The sequence below is a fragment of the Martes martes genome (assembly GCF_963455335.1).
Source record: "Martes martes genome assembly, chromosome: 8".
In the NCBI taxonomy this organism is placed as follows: Eukaryota; Metazoa; Chordata; class Mammalia; order Carnivora; family Mustelidae; genus Martes; species Martes martes.
The window spans coordinates 71,628,070-71,649,971 of NC_137895.1; the positions used below are offsets into that span (position 1 = coordinate 71,628,070).

The 21,902-nt window shown below is 39.8% G+C and overlaps 1 protein-coding gene across 1 annotated transcript; it reads left to right on the top strand.

Moving 5' to 3' along the window:
• Nucleotides 1-139: 139 nt before the first annotated feature.
• LOC308347692 (sulfotransferase 6B1-like) lies at nt 140-15,859 on the top strand (the record flags this gene model as incomplete). Its single annotated transcript, XM_080811340.1, has 6 exons — nt 140-284; nt 2,638-2,822; nt 5,262-5,388; nt 11,072-11,166; nt 11,311-11,497; nt 15,741-15,859. 6 exons carry the CDS (start codon nt 140-142, stop codon nt 15,857-15,859), a joined length of 858 nt encoding a protein of 285 aa, XP_080667466.1.
• Between the last annotated feature and the right edge of the window lie 6,043 nt (nt 15,860-21,902).

Genomic DNA, 21,902 nt, shown 5'->3' on the forward strand with positions numbered 1-21,902 from the left:
TCCTCTAGCTGAAACATCAGCTTAGTAATTCTCAGATTATCCGGCCACTGAGCTAGGATTAACATCAAGGAACTTACTTGTTCTGTGCCTTGTGTAAAGTTAGTGTTTAGTAAATACTTTTTGATTCATTTGACGAAGGATGTCGTTCCAGAACCAGTCAAGTGTTCTTCATAAATTCAAGGGGATCCTCTTTTCTACTATGTCTTCAGAAGAACTTCTAAATTCCCTGGATTTTTTCAATGCAAGAGAAGATGATGTGTTTCTGGTGTCCTATCCAAAATCTGGTAAAGTTTATTTTAATGTATTTTTAAATGTATAAGTACATTTTAAAATGTGTGAAATATAAGAAATAAGTCTAATATAATATTCTACTATATCAAAATATAATAATAATATAATAATATAGTAGACTACTCTATAGAAATATAATAACAATTTTTACAAAATATTTATTTTTCAGAATTTATCCATAGGAAATTTAAGTATCCTAAATGCTCATTTTAATGAAAAAGTTTGACATTAGAAAGCTGAAAACTGTGTTTCAAGAAAATTCAACTAGAGCTTTTACTACAGTTTTGTTTCTCTTTTATTCATTAAAGTATACAAATGTTGATATACATAATAAGCATAATATCTGTAACATTATAAAGTTCTCTTCATACCTATACCAGGCATGGCCATAAGCAGATTTGTTCAATTCATACTTTAATGATTGATTTGTAAATGAATAATTTCTTTCCTGGGCTAATAAAAAACCATAAGTATTTTTAGTGTTCATTTTTTTAAAGATTTTATTTATTTATTTGAGAGAGAGTGATAGAACAGGAGCAGGGGGCAAGGGCAGAGGGAGAAGGAGAAGCAGACTCCCCACTGATGGGGGCTCCATTCGAGGACCCTGAAATGATGACCTGGGTTGAAGGCACACACTTAACCAACTGAGTCACCCAGGTGCCACTTTAGTGTTCAATTTTATGCCTTCTTATGCAAAGTTTATTTCCATATATAGTTATACACTCATGAAAGGACCATTATGAATAATGGCATCCTGGGGATAATCTAAATTAATTATATATTCTCTTTAATTTTGAGAGGTGGCCAGGATATATAATATCCACCTGCCTGCTGTGATTTCCAGAAGAGTGGACACGTGTGAATGGGCATATGCTTGCTAGCATGATTCAGCAACTAAGAGTTTAGCTCTTTCAAATCATGTTTGCATTTTAGTCCTTTTATCTGATTGTGAATCAGGCCCAAGAAGCCCTCTCCATTAGAAGACACAGAATTCACATAGACCTTCTAGGGTGTTTTTGGAGAATAAATGTAAATCACATATGTAATTATTTTATTGGAAAATGGTATTGCAGATGGAAATTAAGTGATTGCTTCTAGAATACCTCAGTATTCTCTCTATGTGGTAGGTCACTCCGTGAATAAACATACCTTACCTCAAATTGATATGTTAGTTTAGAAAGTAATTTATGATACTTTTAAGGTTCTTTGAGCAGGTGCCTAGTTTATACCTTATATATACAACCATATATAAAGTTTCCACTGCACATATTGATGCCTGTAAACTGGTATCACCCGCCAGCTCTGGAGGTTCCCTGAATACAATCCAAAACTGTATTCTGTCTTCTTCACCAGAATAAATCAATACATCCTGTGAAAATAATAGAAATGTCATTAGTTATATTAGTCATGTTTATATGAATATTAGAGTTGACTTATGAGCATTATTATCTTAAAGTCTTAAATTTAAAACACGTCATGCAGATGAGAGCACCATTTAAATATTTATTCAGCTATAAATTAGTGAATATTATAACAGATTTCGAATTGAAATTACAAATGAGTTCAATGGAAAGGAAATAGACCTGATTTAAACATTTTAGGAACATTGCTTCAAATCAACAAAGCATCGTCCCCATCCAAACTTCTACTTCCCTGCTCCAGTTTACTATTGTCTGCAACACTGGAGCATACCCACATTTGCTTTATGTATTCCTTCTAGACTTCATGGTAGCATAGGATTGTATCTTTATGCTGTTTGAATGTACCATTTGTTCATTGTTCAAGAGCTTCGTTTGCAGGACTACTCTGTTTGCACACAAACAAAAATAAGATCCAGGGGCTATCTTCCAGGCGAAAATGGGGAGGTATACATGAATACAAGCAGTAGCAACTAGACTCTGGTATGTTCTCCTTGGGAGGGACAGAAAGGGTAAACAGTTATGCCAGGGGAGTGGAGACTCAGAAGACAGTTTAAAAAAGAGCAAGATGCATTAGCTTGCAGGACTGGTGAGGAACTGTGTGTGGCAAGATCTGCATATTTGTGGATTGGAAAAAGTGCTAGAGATAAGTGTAGCACAGGAGAATATTTCAAGTTGAGAAAAAGACATAGACAGTTCTCAGTCTCTTCGTGCTTTAAAGTGTGACTCTTCCTGTCAAATGAATTAATGCCTCTGGTGTTTCAACAAGTGTCTCAGGTTTCAATGGGTGTCAAGAGGTAATAATAACTATTTATAACAAAATTAATGCTCTCCTTGCTATTATAACCTCATGCTAATTTTCTATATTTATTTCATCAAGAGTTTCAATTAATTTAAAAAATGTGTTTTGTTTTATTTTTATGTGAAGGTACTCACTGGATTGCGGAGGTCATTGGGAACATTCCCAATGCTCGAATTAATCTAACGTCTCCTATCGAGTTGGGAGACATTTCTAAACTTGACGAGCTAAAAATGAACTGTAAGAGAAGAGTTATTCCCACACATTTGAGCTACAACATGCTACCGGTGAATATTAAGCAAAAACAATGCAAGGTGAGTGCAGTGGTTAAGGGCAAAGGCTTGGGAAGACCAGAAAACCTGGCTTGGGTTTGTGCTCTGCCACTCTTGGAAAATTGCTGATGCTCTCCTAGCTTTGGTTTCCTCCTTTGATACAGAAATAACAGTATCTATCACATACAATGTGGCAAAGATTAAGCTATGTTTTGTAAACACATTACAACAAAGGCAACCCTAGATGTTTTACCTTTCATCAGCAAAGAAACTGAGGTCAGAAAGGGTGGGGGGACTTCTTAAAACCACCACAGTAAAGAGAGTTGTAAGGTACAATCCTAATGGGAAATGAGACTCTCTGGTTGCACTTGTTTTCCCAAGATGATGATCTTCGTCTGTTGCCCCCTGCCTAGCCCTCAGAGCTTACAAGCTACCGGAACCTTTCCTGCTCCAGCAGGCCTGTCACATGATCAGTTCCTCTTGTGATCTTTCCTGAACGGCCCTCAACCCTAGTTAGCCTCCTATGTTTTCTTCCTAATCTTTGTCTCCCCATCTTTTTTTCTCTTACATGAAAAGTCTGTTTTCAGCTCATTTCCTGATCTTTAGTTAACATTTAATTTTTTTCTCAGAGTACTATTCTGTCTTCTCTTCATATCTTTCAACCATCCCCTAATATTTCTTAGAATATTGTATGTATGTGTTTATTGAGTATCTAATTGACATACAACATTGTATTAGTTTCGGATGTACCACTTAACGACTCGATATTAGTATATATTGTGACACGATCTCCACAGTAAGTCTACTTACCATGTCACTACACATAATTACAGAATACTTCTTTTAACCTCTTTTGTCAAAATATGTATTAATGTGTTAGTAGTTTGCATTGTCCTTCCCGGTGGGTACCGACGTGTAATGTCGGATATTCTCCAAAGGTCCTGAAGCATGCTTCTGTCTACCAAAACAAACAGACAAAAAACTCCAACTAGATGGCTAAGGCTTCCCATCCTGCCACTTTATCCCTTTTTGTTAAAACAGTGAGTGGAGCGGTGCCTGGGTGGCTCAGTCGTTAAGCGTCTGCCTTTGGCTCAGGTCATGATCCCAGGGTCCTGGGATCGAGTCCTGTATTGTGCTCCATGCTTGGCGGGAAGCCAGCTTCTCCCTCTTCCAGTTCTTCTGCTTGTGTTCTTACTCTTGCTGTATCTTTCTCTGTCAGATAAATAAATAAAATCTTTAAAACAGCTTTAAAAAAAATAAAAGAGTGAGTGGATTTTTAAGTCGCTTTCAGAGCTTTGGGGTTCTGTGAATCTGCTCCAGAAGCAGAGAGCAGTTAGAGAAAGCCTGAAGTGTTGAGTTACTCCATAATTTTCTCTGGAGAGGAAGAGAGGATAATGGGGACACAACGGGGGCTGGAGGTGGCTTTTCACCTCAGTGCATAGTGGCCTTTACACATGTCTCAAGAGGGACGGGTGTTGTTTATGTGGGTTACAAGCACCACTCCTGGACTATGAACATAGTACAGAACGATAGTTACGTATCAAGCATGACTCAGTAAACGCTTTCTTACCTACGCAAAATGTGTCCACCTGATTATCGATCTAAGAGCATGTGTCCGCCTGATTATCGATCTAAGAGCAAGTGGTCTGGTCCTCATGCAACACTGACCGTGATAGAAAATAGTTCAGCTCCTCACCCTGGTTTTCTGAGGTTTTTTAATATGCATGTTCCTGCACTCCCTACGGCCCTGTTACAACCTTCATGACTCCGCGCTCCTGCGCCTGACTGTTTTGAGGGAGCTGGTCACGCTTCTGCTTTGCTGCTCCTGCCTCTCGGCTGGGGACACTCCACTCTGCCCAGTCCGTAGTCCGTACTAAACAGAAGTGCATTAAACTGAATCCAATTACAAGGGCAGTATTTGTGTAAATTAGGAGGGTGGCTCAGATTTCCTGCTCTGTGGGGGATTCAACTGTAGAAAATGAAATTCTAAAATATTCTTCCGATGAGTAATAGTAGACAATTTACAGGAAATCTGAGTGTATTTAGATCATGTGTTATAACATTAAAATTGTTTAAAGGTTAAAAAAATGTTTATGTTAAGAAAACAGTGGTGTCCTACAAATGGATGGATGGTTTCTCGAATCCACTGCTAAAATGATGGGGCCACAGTTAGTGCCTAAACTGAAAAAGTGTGGTCGGTGGACTGGCTTTACCAACCTTACCTGGGAGCTTATTAGAAACGCAGAATGCTAGGCCGCATGCTGGACTCCCTGTGTCAGAATCTGCATTTTAGCAAGATTCCTGAATAATTCTTCCACATGTTAACTTTTGAGAAACACTGGCCTGAGTCTGTGCTTAATCATCAGTGTAAGCTGTCAAAAAATCCTGGCATGGACAGGTTAAGTCCAGTTGCTTTTTTCGAGAAGACATTTTGCATGGGGGCTGTTTCCATCTAAAAATAAACTGATTTTTTTTTAACAGATGATCTACATCGTTAGGAATCCAAAAGACACGGCTGTTTCTTTATTCCACTACTACAGAGATAACCCGAATCTCCCTGGCATTGAAACCTGGGCTGCATTTTTCGAGCTTTTCCTAAGAGGAGATGGTAAATATAACAATGATTTCTATTCATCATATACAGTTCCCCTCCAAATGAAAGCATTTTCCAAAAATTTAACTGGATCCTAGCGACCCATTTTCAGGAATACATTTGAATAGTTTTTTGGTTGTTTTTTTTTTTTTTTTTTTTACTTCTAAGCCATTCTTTCTCACTTTGTTTCTTCACGGACTTTCTTACCACCTGTAGGTAGTATGGATTTGCAATTACTTATTGAGCTGATAGCAATGTTTTTAAAACAGAGATTAATTCTGATCAAGCATCCCTTTTTTTTTTTCCATATACTATCAGTTTTGCCAGTGAAATAATTATGCATTGATTGGAGTAGAGCAAGATACAGCTGAAACCTTCACAGGCAGCCTGAAATATGTCTTATGTTTACCTAAATAGAAAATAACACTAACAAACGATACACACACACACGTTCTCCCTCCCCCTCTCCAAAAAAAAGGAATAAAATTCCCCAAATAAAAGAAATGAAAGTATTAGTCATCTTGACACTTGCTTTATAAAGATGAACAAAAAGCAATTTCTCCTGAAAATACTAAGCTGATACATCATTTGATTGAGCTGTGTAATGCATATTGATCTTGCCTAACCATGCATGACCTTTGAATTTATTAATTTTTCTCTGACTCACGGGTATCTGGAGCACTTAAAAACAAAAACGAAAAACAGTTCCCAAATCCGAGTTCCCAACCCTTTCATTAAATAAAAATAATGTACCAAGACGATGCAGAATTTAGAAGAGGCAGGATTTAGAAATGGTTTGTACCCACAGGATCTTCCTTCTCCCTGGGGTTAGAGGTAGACCTGCTTAATTGTTAGTTTCCCTATTTCACTTGCCAATGATTAAGCTTTTACTTGTTAATTTCAGAGAGGCCACAGCAAGTGTAACCTTAACAGGAGGGTATTGAGAACTCGCTAGCAACAGCAACAGCGTTTCACACTTTCTTTTGCCCGATTCCCTATGGAAGAATATTCTATGCTTACAATAGTTCAGCTCCTCTCTGGCAAACATTTAGTAGTCACAAAGTTTCAGGAATGACAGGTCTATTGAAGATCGTCTGGTTAAAATCACTGACCTGATGTTTGAATTGCCTTTATAACATTCTCAAGGATTGTACCAGCTAAACTTGAACTTCCTAACTTTGACAACAGGTTCACACCCCAGCTCCTGCCCCCAAATGACGTGTTCCATCTTGGTACTGTTAAGATGTTTAAAAAAATCTTACTATGTGATATAGACACTTAGCTAAGTGCTATGCAAACACGATCTCCTATCATCCTCACTAGAACACAAGAGCCAGGTATCATTCTTACTTTATAGGTGAGGGAAATTCAGACGTTGGCAGGCCAAACAACTGCATAACTCATAAGGAGCCAAGGTTTAAATTCAGGTGTCAGTCTCCCAGATCTTTGCTGTTAGCACTGTGGCATAGCTCGCCTAGAGAGGAAGCGGTTCCTCTGATCGCTAATTCCTCTTCCCCACGATAGCATTCTAAATATTTGAAGATAGTTAGCATGCCTCACTCTGCCTCCATTCCATTTTTGGAGTGAACAGAGTTTAAATACATACATTATTTAAAAAAAAAAAACAACAGATCTTGAGTCTGCTTTTCCTCAAGAAAAGAAAAGCCACATTTGTCTCCAATTATTACACCCTGGGGTTCACTACCCCTCCCGCTGCTGCACAAGCTCTAATTTGGCTCCATCTCTATCGTTTTGGAGTGCCCAGAAGACAGAAAGCGTCCTCTGGATATGACCTGAGGACAGTGTAAAGCAGGCCTATTAGCACTTGTGTTCTAGAGATTATTTTTCTATGAGTGTAGCCACAAAAAGGGCAACTCAGTCCATACGCAGGGAGGCAAACTAGCTGTCCTAGGACATCTACCACCCCATTATCTGACATCAAAGCAGAGTATCTGGAAAGGGCAGTTAGTTGGAGAAAATATTCGAGATGATTCTTTTATACCTTCTAGGTGCATTAATAGATTTTACTTGCAAAGAGATCTGCTGTGTATTATATAATCGGGTAAGCTAGCCTGGGCAAATCCTGCTGACACCAGGAGTAAGCAGTGAATTGCTAAAGCTTTTTAAAATTTACTTGAGTGGAACAGTATTTATAAGATAAGGTTGCTTGTTCTCCTGTCAAAGGAAGGTGACTGTACTTCAGGGATGTCCTTCAGTGACTACTCTTTGAGGAGAGGATTCTTTCTCTTGCCAACGATAACATGATACAATAGAACAGGCTATGGAGACAGAAGAAGACGGATCAAGTCTTAACTCTAATCTATCCCCTGTATAACTGTGGACAAGTTGTTTAATCATTTCGAGGCCCAGACTTGGATTATGTAGGACTATTTAGATGTTCAAATGAAGTCATGACTAGAAATTTACTGTAGCAATCTACTCATTCTATTGGACATAGACTTTTTTTAAAAAAAGATTTTATTTATTTATTTGACAGAGAGAGAGGTAGCGAGAGAGGGAACATAAGCAAGGGGAGTGGAAGAGGGAGAAGCAGGCTTCCCACCCATTTCCAAACCATAAATATATACACATTATATGAGGAGACTGTACCATAGAGACATAGATAGCTACACATATGTCTAATCATCTGACTTACATTTCAGACAGTTTACAAGTACATTTTAGTTTTTCAAATTAAATAGTAACTGTAAATTGTGTTCTGGCAATATTCTGACAGATGAATATCTAATGAAGTAATATTTTAGCATCATACTTTTTTTTGCCACTAGCCCTCTCTCCAGTCTTTTGTGAGAACTCCGCATTTCCTAGGCACTTCGTCCTCGTGAATTTCTGCACAATCATCAGAGTGCTTTCTGGAAACTAGAAATTAAGATGTTCATTGAAACTGGATAGGAATGGGACAAAGGGTTTGCAGAAAGTGTGGGAGGTTTGAAATCGCTGATGTGGAAAATAGGAGAATGTGTTAATGCAGGACAAATAAGTTTGCTAGGCAGCCTCAGGACCCTTAAGGCTGGAAAAATGAATTTGCAGTGGTGTCAGTATAGAGTTGTATAAATTTCTTCAGCAGAACTCAGTAGCATTGGGCAAGGAGAAAAGAAGGTAAAGTTCTTTGATTCAATACTGAGTGTTTTTTCGGGTGGTTGAAATAAACAACCAGGGGAAAAGGGAAGTTGAAGGTTTTAGCTAGAAAAAGGTTGGGGGGAAGAACAGGGGGAAGAAAATGAGAATTAAAAAGGACATAAGTGGTCCAAGTAGGGCATTTGCAGGAGCTGTCCATCAACATGGGGGTGGCAAGATGTGAGCTGCCCCAGGAGATTGTGTTCTAAGATCAGAGTCTTCCGTGACTGCTGGGAACAGATCAAAAAGTCCACTTCTGACAGAGATAAGGCTAAGAAGAGTGATATATTTAAAGGACACGAGTCCTATAGGAGCCTGGACTATCTCGGAGGGAGGAGTTCTGGAAGTTGATAGGAAGCCGTGAGATTGCCGATGCGCAGTCCAGATCCTAACACACTTGGATTGGCCGAGTAAGAGCAACTTTTCTGGTCGGGGCATTTCGGGGGGAACAAGTATTTCTGGATAACAGAAGGAAGGCCATGCAGGAGGTAGTAGAAAATTCTGTCTTTAAGTGAAGGATGTGGAGAAAAGCATTTCCCAGAAAAAAAAGATTTTTATGTCTCTGTTTTGGAAGCTATATTTTCTTTAAAGTCCTAGGTCTGGACAATGAGGATTCGGATTAAAAAAATGATCCAAAGTATAATTCTCTACATGGGTAAGGAAGACCCAGGCAGCCAATTTCTTTAGATTCTTCTGTCTTTTTGGAACAAGATGGAGTATAAATTAATTAATAATAGAATATCTGGCTCTCAAATGATGGTCAGGCTATGATCCAAAAGATTTTTCTTACATTTTTGGGGGGTATGTTGGAATGCATTTCCTGCTGCAAAACCATAGTGGGCCGAGTCAATCACAGGTAGCCACCCGCCATGACCCTGGGACTCGGGGTCTCTTTTCCTGCCCAGGCTCTGGGGGTGGGGGCACCGAAGCCTGGGCTCCCTGACAGTATGGAGGGGGGTGATGTTTTCCACCGGGGCTGGGCTGCAGCTGCCCGGGGGTGGGGGTGATGCAGGTGGTAACTGTCAGCACAGTCTGAGTCAATAGAGACCAGTTCACTGCCTAAACTCCTAGGAGAGAAAATCAGTGCTCTGTCTCACCCTGTGTTTGTTCCTGGCAACAGGCTGGCAGTTCTTAGGTCAACTCCTTATCACTGGTTGGGCAATTTGTTTCATTCCAAGATAAAGTATTTTGTAAGTCACTGAACTGGCAGTGAGAATGCTGGGAACTGGAGACCTATTAGTCCTTCCAAACACCTGTTCTTGCTTTACAACCCTCTGGGCCCCCGGGGGTGGAAAATCGGGCTCTGTGATGATACCATCACAGTCCCGGAAGTCTGGTCTTTTACAAATGCCTTCTGGTTATTTTCTTGCCCTTTACTTCCCCAGGGGCCGAAACCGTAAACAATTGCAGTTAGCTAGGAGTTAATTACACATCAATTTATTCAAAAGTTTCATGTTTAAAAGCGATATGGCACAGTATCTGGTAGACACTCACGGCTTCCTAAATGCTTATTAAATGCATCAATAGTCGGCAGATCTTCAGAACACTGCAAGTGGAGGAACTCTTTTATAATTGAGGCATTAGCTAGTATTAAATCTATGGATAATAAGGACGCATGGAAAGATGTATACCCGGTATTTTAAATTACTCTATTATACGCTTTAGATTATCAAGCTAGTCAACTTTCTGTGGTACAAGAAATTGCTCACTTTTTGTTTTTTATCATCACAGTTGATAATTTATTTTGCATGATAACATTTTACTTCAAGCTCTGGACATTTTTGAGATCTGTCAAATTAACAAAACAATAAAGAGATGATATCAACTACTCTTAAAGCCCTAACACTGTATTTTGCAACCTTGAACTAAGATAAATGAATAGACTTTTTTCTCTTTTCTCTCCCACCCCTTTTTTGAGGAAGTTTATAAACTTTTTATGCGAAAAACTTATAAAAAGCATGCCATTTACAGGAGGAAAGTAATAAATTCTCAATGTTTCTCTATTTCTTCCAAGATCCAAAGTAGTTATCAGAACACAATTATTGGGAAAATGTGTATCTCTGTATTTCTGCTGTAACTTCTGATGATGATAAAAAAACGTTTACTAAAATAAGAAAAAAAAAAACCCACAGCCTTATTAAAAGATACAGCCATCCAGCTTCATTTCGCAATATTGCATTTAGTTGAAACAGTAGTGTTTTAAAATTGGGCTCTTCTAAGGAAACTCTTTCTAAAAAATATTTAAAATCTTATTTAATTTTTAATTATTGAATTTTATTAAACCTAATTATAAGTTTCTTCATAGACAATGAATGACATGGTATTAACATATGTAATTAACGTTTTCTTTTTTTCACTTTAAACCCAGTATAGTTAACATACAGTGTTATGTTAGTTTCAGATGTACACTACAGTGATTCAACAATTCTTAAGTAAAACCCCTTCACTCCAGAGTCTAATACGTGTGTGCCTTTTTTTGGCCTACTTTGGTGAAGTGGGAAGAATCCTGGGACACCAACCCATGATCTTGAATATTAACATAATTCATTTTTCCTTCTAGTTGTATATGGATCCTGGTTTGATCACGTTTTAAGCTGGGAAGAACACAAAAATGACAAAAACATTCTATTTATATTCTATGAAGAAATGAAGAAAGTAAGTCCTTCCTAACATTTCAACAATCAAAATTTAAGTCAAATTAAAACAGAAAATCAATAAATTCTGTTTTCAGGGTTGAGGGAATGAATTTGGTGTATTGATGAGTTACACTTTTTAAAAGTAATTTTTCTTATTGCTTAGGATCTTTCTAAAAGCATCAAGAAAATAACTACTTTCCTTGGTATAAATGTGAGCGACAGTGAAATTAATAAGATTGCTCAGAAAACATCATTCAGTGAAATGAAAAATAATGCAGCCAAAGAAAACTGTGATCCAAATCATACCATCTGTGCCCTCACATCTAACAGGAACCTGGTATTTAGAAAAGGTAAGTCAGAAAGGGATGTGGTACTTTGGCTGGAAGTAGTTCCATTTTATAATTTTTAAATCTCTCATTTCACCATCACACACCCTACCTCTTGCACAATGGATTGCTCATTGTCATCCCTGCCTGAGTGAATGTTTATTAAACAAATTTCTTAAATCGCATTATTTCCAGAAATTGAGATTTCCATACCCAGTTATGAACCAACTGAGAAAAAGACACAGGTGTCAAACAGATGGAAATGATAAAACTCCCTGAAGAATGGGCCGCGGGTGTGCAGCCTTGAGTGTTTGCTAATAACTTATCCTAAATTTTGCAAACATGCTTGCTTAGTCAAAATCAAATGCAGTCCCATCCCTGCACTGAGGCCTCCCACAGAGAGCATGGTGGAGAGTGTTACATGACATGTGCTTTTTTCAGAAGAGAGAAGGGAGCTGATGAATGTGGATAGTGCACTTTCCCAAACTCACCAAATAACTCACCCCACAGAAGTACGGGGCAGAGAGAGAAACTGGGAGTATTATCCAGGGCACTCCTCTGCATGAAAACCCAAAGAGAAGGAAGTAAATCTTCTCTACTACTTCCTAACATGTAACTTAGAACTAGTTTGGGTTTATCCAGATATAGAATCGTTTTGATACCCCTGTGGATTTTAGTCCAGATCCCAGGGAAAAATATTTGAACATTCTTCAAATTTTTCATAACTTACAATGACAAAATTTTCGACGTTTAGGTACTCAGGTTTCCTACAAGAAAACACACCTTTGTTTCCATTTTTTAGCTCATCTGAATAGAATTCCTCCCAAAGCAAAAATTGGCTAACTCATATGGATCAGATAGTCCCTTAATTTTGCAAGTTACTTTTTGTCTTTTTTAGTGGTTCATTTTTCATTTTCTTATAGTTGCAAAACCAGGACTGGGAGGGAGGAGAGAACTCAATTCAGCAGATATTTATTAATAAACTATTTTCTAAGAACTAAGATTCAAAAGTTAAATAAAATAGTCTTGTCCTTCAGAAGATCATAATGTAGGCAATAATACAAGGTGACTGACAACTTTATTAGTAGTATGAGCAACTGTGAATAGCAACATGAATAAGAGTGAGATAAATTTTCCTCAGCAAAGTAGGTGAGGAGGTGACATTGTATCTGGGACTGGAAGCATAAGCAGGAAGCATTTACCAGGAAAATGACAGGGAAGCAATATATTCCAACAAGAGCTAACAGCAAGAAGAAAAGTCCAGAACCACCGTGGGATTGGACTGGATTTTCTTTTAGAAAGAGCAGTTAGTCTCCTGTTCTAGAAGAGTATATGATGTGTGGAGCAGAATGAGGGAGATAAAAATTGGGGCCAGAGACCAAAAGCTCTCTGTACATTATGAGGGGGTCTTTTTCTCTCTATTTGCTGTTTTAAGAAGGGAACTGAAAATAATAGACTCAGGTGGAAAGTTGTTTAGAAGAGTTGTTTAGAAACCGGAGGCAGAAAGTCTAGTAAGAGGTTATTATAATAGTCCGGATAGGAAACACGGAAGGTCATAACTTGGGCAGCGGCAGGGAGCCACTGTTTGGTGGATCTCAGCTCAGAAGTCAGTTTAGGAGCCATTGGCAATTTGTGGAATTAAGTAAAATTCTTCAGCGTGGGTGGGAAGGACTAGTAGGGAAAGGGTTAGAAAGGGAAGCCCTAGAGACCCTAGCATCAGTGGGAATGAAATAGCTAAGACAAGCCAGGAAAGGAAATCAGCCAGAATTATGAAGAAAGCCAGGGTCAAACGTGGCCATTTTTCATTCATGAATTCTGAGGGTGATTTCCATAGTGGTGGTGATGGGGGGCAAATTGAGGGGATTAAAAAGATGAGAGAGAAAGAAGGGAAGGAGCAAATAAGGACCACTCTTCCACGAAGTTTGAAAATGGAGCACAAGAGCAAGATGAATTAGCAGGGTCAAGAAAAAGATTAGGATGGGTGGGAGGGAGAGGAGACAGGGGAGACAGGGAGAATTTAGAAAAGGATGCATGAAAGCAGGTAAAACAAGCAAAGACACCAGAAACAGAGATTGGGAGGGATTATAGTAAAGAGAATGATGAGAAATGCAGAAGTTCTGATGTTTCGTGGAATCCAATGCTATTATTGATGTCTTTTATCACTGCTCGTTGAGATCTGATTAGCAAAAAAGATCTGATTTTCACCCGACTTATCCTACTATCTTGGGAAATTTTACTCTAATGAAAACAGAGGTAGTAACCCTACAAATATCCCTAGGTGAAACCCTATCAATATAATTGTAGCTAACAACATTAATGCTAATGAATTTAAATTCTAGCAAAAAGTGGTTTCCTTATATAGGATCTGACAAAACACGGAAGGTTAACCCTGCTACTGGTCCCCATGACTGCCTATTGCTAAATTTGGACTATACAAGGCATTAAACACAAGGATGGGTCCATTCACTTTATTCCTTCCATTGGCTGGACGAAATGGGAGTAGGGATCCATCCTCTGAAAATAATCATGTTAAATAAATGACTGAAGTAGATGATTCAGACTCCTTGGTGCAAGAGGTATTCCTCACTTTACAGAGGAGGATTCATGCCTGCAGTTGGCTTTAAAGTCGGAAAAGGAGCTGATATTCTAGAAACTGTCTATGGAGATAAGGTGGCAGGCAAAGATACAGCGCGGTCCACGTCAGTGTCAGAAGTCCCAGGGCCCCTACATACTAAAATTTAGGGGGGATATTACAGGACTATGGAAAGATGTATGGACACGATGCATGTTGCAATATTGTTCATGACATTGAAAGCTAAAATGCACTTAACTGGCCTCTAATCAGAAAGGGTTAAGTGTACTAAATCACATCCATACAGGGGTTGACTATGTAGCCAGGAAGACTGTGGAGTGCGAATAGCCAGCATTTACTGCGGGCTGACTATGTGCCAGGCACGTTACTGGAGTTATCTTACACTTGACGGCAGACTTCTGAGGGTGGTGTTCATAGTGTTTACATTTTACTAAGATGCCAAGCACCTCAACAACTTGTCCAAAGTCGTGCAGCTAGTTGCTGGTAGAGTGAAGATTTGAATCCAAGCCGTCTTACCCTCCCCCCCCGTAACTTTCATTGCTGAGAAGGAAGTACTGATATGGGAAGATGATGTGTAACAGGATCTATACACTGAGGCCCCCAGGAATGAAGCCTCGGGCCAGAAGGGACTAAAGGCCACGATGGGCACGATCCAGGGCTGGGGCTTGGCACGGTGTGAGTGATAGAGGCGAGAAGAGTGGTCCTGAGGGATGGGCGCTGCGGCCAAGGCTGAGGGTGACCTGTAGGATCAGGAGAGGCTGATGCACCGAGGGAAGGGTAGATCCAATTTTGATCTCCAAACACCTCGTTGGAAGGTGAGGACATCATACAAGTAACTTGGTGCTGGTATTTTCAACTCTGTTATCACTGTTGTAAAGTACATTTCCTTACAGTGAGACCCATTAAGGTGAAATAGGTGAAAGGGTTTCAGAGTACACTTATCATGATGAGCATTGAGTAACACATAGAATTGCTGAATCACTGCACTATACCCCTGAAATCACTGTAACACTGTGTGTTAATTACACTTGAATCAAGAAGAGAGACTGATTGCCCAGGCCTGTGATAGGTTATCAGCGCAGTCATTGCTTCATAGGTGCACAGGCAGGGGAATAAGTGACATCATTATATCTACTTTGCTTTTATTTTTTTTGCTTTTTAAAGATGTATTTATTTATTAGAAAAAGAGAGAGAGAGAGATTGAGAGACAGAGAGGGAACACGAGCGGGAAGGGCAGGGAGAGGGAGAGAGAATATCAAGTAGTCTCCACACTCGAAGCCCCAAACAGGGTTTGACCTCAGAACCCCGAGATCTCAACCTGCACCGAAATCAAGAGTCAGGGCCTTAACCGACTGAGCCACCCAGGCACCCTAGCTTTTATGTTTTAACTAAGGTTAGCTGAGACATTTCTTTGCTTGCTCTCATAAAACCTAGAAACTTTATATATCTGAATGTTATTTTCTTTTTAAGAATTAACTTTTTACACTGTACATATTAATATGCAACCATTACTGAGGAAATTGGAAGCAACAGTTACGCAAACGAGGAAAAGAAAAACCCGCATCATCTTATCAGCAAGAAATGAAATCATTCACATTTTATTGCAAATCTGATAGATTTCTTTTGTGAATACTATATATTTAAATGGATTCTTGTCTGTTCCAATTTTTCCAGGAGCGGTGGGTGATTGGATAAACTACTTTACTTCAAAGCAGAGGAGAGTATTTGATGAACTGTTCACGGAGAAAATGAAACACAGTGAACTAGCAAGACACTTGGAAGATTACTCTTAATATAAATGGGAAATGAAACCACTTTCCAGGGGCACCTGGGTGGCTCAGTGGGTTAATCATCTGCCTTCAGATCAGGTCATGAACCCGGGGGGCCCCTCAGGGAGCCTGCTTCTCCCTCTCCCCCTGCCCTTCCCTCCACTCACGCTTCCTCTCTCAAAAACATAAATAAATAAAATATTTATTTCAAAAAAAAAAAGACCACTTTGCATTTTGTGGGATGCAGTACTTGGGGAATATATAATTTTTTTTTTTTACCAGTATGAAAAGCAGATATTTCTTTCAGTGAGAAACGGACACTTCATGAATGTGTCAAAAGTGTCAAGTATGAGAGACTGTTATTACTATATTTGGTGGTAGCAGAGAATTATTAGTAAAAGGAAATATGCAATTTTGAAATGGCCGAGTTATACGTCTGCTTTCAGGACATTCTTAAGAGAAGGAGATTATTTCTATTCAGAGGGGGCGTATTACTGTGGGGGTTCTATAAACTGCATTAATGTACAGCAAAAGGGGTGAGGGATTATCTAAAATAGCCAATGTCTGAGAAGAATTTATTTTCTGCCTCTTTGGACACAATGACCTCTAAACAAACACTTTCATTTCAGCATTCTCTGGTGTCTGTGTAGAAATGTTATCCATTATCCATTATCAGAACAATGACAAACAATCTTACTAAAGTGGAACACCTAACAGGCAGATTATATCAAATGATCACAATTGGTGAAAAGGAAGAATGAAAAGGTACTCTTTCACGTTAAAGTAACACTGGCATGACATGCTAGTATTTTATCTTTTATAAAGTCAATTAAAGGGGCGCCTGGATGGCTCAGTGGGTTAAAGCCTCTGCCTTCGATTCAGGTCATGATCTCAGGGTCCTGGGATCGAGCCCCACATCGGCTCTCTGCTCGACAGGGAGCCTGCTTCCCCCTCTCTCTCTGCCTGCCTCTCTGCCTACTTGTGATCTCTGTCTGTCAAATAAATAAATAAAATCTTTAAAAAAAAATAAAGTCAATTAAATTACAAAATTCCTTGTTTTTCACTTGATCTTCCTTGAAGCGTTTATGATTTTCCCCCTTATTTTCAGTATGCGTTCTTTCTTCCAATACCACTTCCAGGACTAATTCAATCTCTATTTTTCTCTCTCTCCTGTAATGAGTATTCTTCTCCAGCTTTAGCCTAGAAGACATTGTAATGAAATTTCAGTGAACTTAGTTCAGGATTATGACCATCTATGAGCATCTACTTCACATGGTTCACATCTGCGCCATAGTATCTACCTCGAGGCTGCCAGAGCGATGGGCTGAGTGAGTGAACTCAACCAAACGCTTTGCTTTTGTACCTCAGTGTATCGTGAATCTTATTTCTAGTAACGGATCTGTTGGAGTCTTCTGTACCAGGTTTATCACTCTTTAGGAAGTATGAGATCTTCACAAATCTCCTAAATATACATATTTTTTTTACAAATAAAATGTGTTTCAGAAAGACAGGCAGGTGTGATCTTGGTCAAGTGTTCCTCTTCACGTTGGAGCTCAAAAGCACACTTAACTTTCCCTGATGTATATGTGCAGAGAATGACAAAGCCATCAGAGTGAGACGAGGAGGTCTGATGAGACAGCAAGGGAAGAAGACCATGACAGGTGGTAAAGGCTCAAATCACATGAGACTGTAGCATCTTCTCATGAGATTGAAATGATCACTGAGAGGGAAAGAACTGACACAGGCCTGTATAAGATATTATATAATTTTAGACTTATAGGTAACTTTGGGATCATCGTAATCCAGTTTTGATAGAAAATTGCTTACGGTCGATAAGCTAAGGGGTGTCACTAAGAGCCTTAATTCCCGGATTATTATTAGTCAGTCAAAAATATTTTTTGAGCACCTCCTACGTGCCAGGCCTTAGACTAGGGATACATGAAAAACTTGAAAGAGTCCCTTCTCTCAAGATACTTACATTGTAGTGGGGGTAAATATAGCATTTTTTTTTTTTAAGTTAACATTTGAGATATGGCAAGCACCAAGCGCCATAGAGAAGATAACACAGGGTCATATAGGAGGCAGGACCGTGGGCAGGACCGTGGGCTGGGGACTCAGACGGGGTCACACGGGCTTCCAGTGCGAAGGACGCACAGGTTCCCTGGGCCGGGAGGCAGGCGAGCAGTTCAGATTGTGGCTAGCTGGGGGACGTTCCGCAGGGGACTGACATGTCCTGACAGACACTTTCACCGGCATGACCACTGGATGGGGTGGACCCAGGGGTGGAGGGAGGAGGCAGGGATGCATGGCTATGGCAGCGGCCTGGGTGAGAGAAAAGGGCCTTGTGGACAGTGGTTATGGCAGAGGAGAGAGAGAAAAGGCCAATTTCAGGGTAGAAGTTGGATAGCGAGCCAATTAATCTATTAATGCGGGAGTGAGACACAGAAAGAAGCAAGATGAAGCCTAGATTTTTGGCTCATCAATGGAATATCTGTGGGCAGCATTTATTCAGATGCAAGGCTTGACAGCCAAGTGGTTTGGGGAGGATTTGATGAAGGGGGCTACGGATCAGGACGTCCACTGTGGCCGTGCTATGTGAAATGTCTGTTAGACACCAGGCAACTGGTTGCACAGAAGAACCTCCGGTGACGTGGCGATGTTTCCTGGGGCCAGTGGGAGGGTTCAAGGACGTGGGAGCGGAGGTGGGCATGGGAGCCAGCACGGGTCCGAGCGCTGTGGACAGGAGCGTCTGCGTGACCACGGCAGTTGATGGGGACCTGCTGCTGTCTGATTGCTGCCCTGCTCCTTGGGTTTTTGCCTTTTCAAAAGTAGGTCCTGGATCTCCCCCCAGCCCCCCAACTCTGACCTGCCCATCTTGCTTTTTCACTTCCTTGGAGCTGACATGAAAACTTACATGCATTTCCTAATCCAAATTGCCTCTCACTATTCCCCTGGCACTGTTGTTTCTCTCTTCTTCTCTCTCTGCCTCTCCTCTCTAGTCAGTAAGTTAACTGCCAAATCCAAGGATTCTTCTAAGGCTTCCTAGGTGGCACTTTTCACTTGTATTTGTGTCTCATAGGCATAACACCCCGTAATTGGTTCAACACCAGCTCCAGGAAAGCCTGCTCTGATAACTCTGTCCCCTGTCCCCGTTGCTCTCCATCGTCCCTCACTGGCCCTCCCGGGACCCTTCCCTTCCCACTCTTACTCATTCAGGCCTGGTATTATGAAGTAAATGTCTGTCTCTTAGTCTAGCCTGTGAGGTCCTTGCCAGTTAGAGCTCGTGTTCTCTTCATTTTGGGATCTTCCACCACAACAGCCCCGGACAGCCCTCATCATGGGTGCTTCACAAACGTTGGCTGCGAACTGAGTTCACAGACAGTTTAATCCTACACGTTCCAGAAAACTCAGTTCCAGGACTGTTCCCCACTTTGCCCTTATTTTTGTATTCTGCTATTACTTCATGTCTGCATTAGTCAGTTCTTTTTTCAACCTGATCCTATATTTTCTTCTATGATTACTTTACTATTCACAGGATGGGAGTCTTTCCCTCCCGATTTTATCATATCCTTACAGAGAGGCCGTGGGTGGCTTCTCCAGTGACTGACACAGTGTATTGCCCTCAGAAATTGTTCAACAAAAATGTGTTGAATGGAAGAATGAATTAGTGGATGAATGATTGAAAGAATGAAGGGACTCATTTCTGTATCTCTACCTGCTCAACTTCTTGGTCCTACAGGCAAGAACGCTTACAGTCATATTTAATTCCTAGTTTTCTCCCCACTTTCCAAATCAAACCAGTCACAAAATACTACTGAGTCTTGCTTTTTAATATCTCTTAATTCATTCAGTGTGTAATGAAAGATCTTATCCATCTTCCTTCAAACATAAAGGTAAACAAAGATGAATTATAAATGGTAAGGATAGCCTGTAACTGTCCCCCGCCTCTAAGGTAAATAAATCTGGTGGAGACGTCTGTGGGGGGTTGCATGTCTGTGTGCTTTTAACCTTTCTTGACTTCATTATAATTTTTCCTTGTAAAGTGTAAGATTATAAAACAGAGATGCATTTTTGGTTTTTAAGCAGCTCATTCACACGTTTATGAAATATTAATTATCAGAGTCAAAGAGGAATAATGCAACATTTAAATAACATTCACATTGGTTTTATTTATTTTTAATTTAGTTGAATGAAATAATTATTGGTCCTTTCTCTAAATACACAGACCTAGATGGAATTTTCTAAGGAGTTAGCAGGGGAAGAAGTGGGAAACAGTCCTTTGGGCTATTTTGAAAATGAAAAGGTGCAGGAAACAGGAATAAGTAAGGACACATCTATCCACCTAGCCGCCCGGTTGGTAATTAAGAAACTAATTCCAGAGAAACACCATGTCTCTAAACACCATTTAGGTAAGGACATTTTGGGTTATTATCCTTTCAAAGCTCCAGGAGCATAATCTTAAGCTGTAACTAAGCAGATTTGGGTAAATAAATTGGGACATTTTGTTGTTGTTGTTGTTTGTTTGTAATATAATCACTAGTAGCTTAAAATGTTTATGACAACTGGTATAATAGTTATGAGGGTTTACTCATCCTTAATTGTTGACTGGCTGGGTTACCCTTATCCCTGGCATGATAAGGAATATCTCAAACTATAATTCATAAGAGGCGTACGAATCTGAGCCAATGTATGCCCATGATATGCTTGTATATATGTGAACGGGTACATTTCTGAACACGTAATTCTGTTCAGTTCGAACGTGCTCTTTATTTCAAAGGCTTATATTAATTTGTAGGATCAAGTCTTATTAACTGGAGATGAAAAATACAGGTCTTTAGCCATTGTCAGTAGTTCAGATCGCTCCTTCATTTCATGAACGTCTGGTAGTCCATGGGGATCTATACAAATGACAGCTGAAGAGAGAGGCAGTTGTTCCAAACCATCCTTGCAACAACTAGCCAGGTGTGTGGGACAGAGGGCATATTTCTGGGGCATTGACCTGAAGAGAATTTAATTAAAATAAATTAGTGAAACCAGTTAAGTTCTGCTAGGTAATTTGGAAATATACAGTTGAACTAGAAAAGGGTCCTAAGAAGTTTTGTTTTTGTTTTTGTTTTTTGGGTGTTTGTTTTTTTGCTCCAGCAAAAATATTTTTTTTAACCATCGGCTAAATACACAAGTGAATAACATTGATACTAATTTTGCCCTAAAAGGGTGGTCTAGCCAATCCAATAAATACCTCATTGTGTTCTTCCTTTGCTTCCGCCTGTCCCCTGTTTGGTGAGTGCTTAGCTTCTGATTTATAACTGAGGTTATAAGCTTCTGGGGCCCGAGGGTCGAAGTCACGTTTCTCCTCTGAGATTCATGCAACCCGAGGAGGGATGCCCTGGGCCCTGGAGGGAGTACAAACAGAGGCCCGAAGGTGATGCGGCTGCGGTGACAAGCTTCATTACCGTGCTCTTTCTGGGGTGTCAGCCAAGCAACGGGCCCGTTATGCAGGAAGGACAAGCAGCCAGTGCATTTGACAGGACTCATTTGAGAGCAACACCATGAGGGACAGTGGTCTTCTGGCTCAGTGAAGCTCCTGGCTTCTCTCAGAGATGCGGGCTCTCTGAAGTCTGGCCTCGGCCCGGTCTCTGCTATGAGGGAAACAATCCGAAATTCAAAGAGAACATAGCCAGTATTATTAGAAATAAGTATTTCTATAAAATAATAAGTATTAATAGAATATAGAAATAAGTATAATATAGAAATAAGTACAAATAAATATAGAAATAAGTATTTCTATAAGTATTTCTATAAGTATTTCTATAAATAAGTATTTCTATAAATATATTTATAATAATAAATAAATAAGTATTTCTAGAAATATAATAAATTATATAAATATAATTCTATAAAATAAGGAGAGTGCACAAAATGACCCAGAGGGCCCATGTAAGCCAGACCTTTCCCTTGCTTTGAAGTGCTTCCCTTGGGGGCACTGAGCCTGAGATCTGGGAAGGCTGAGGGTGTGGATGCAGGGAGTGGGTAGAGGAACAGGACTCAGACATGGGGTGTCGTTCCC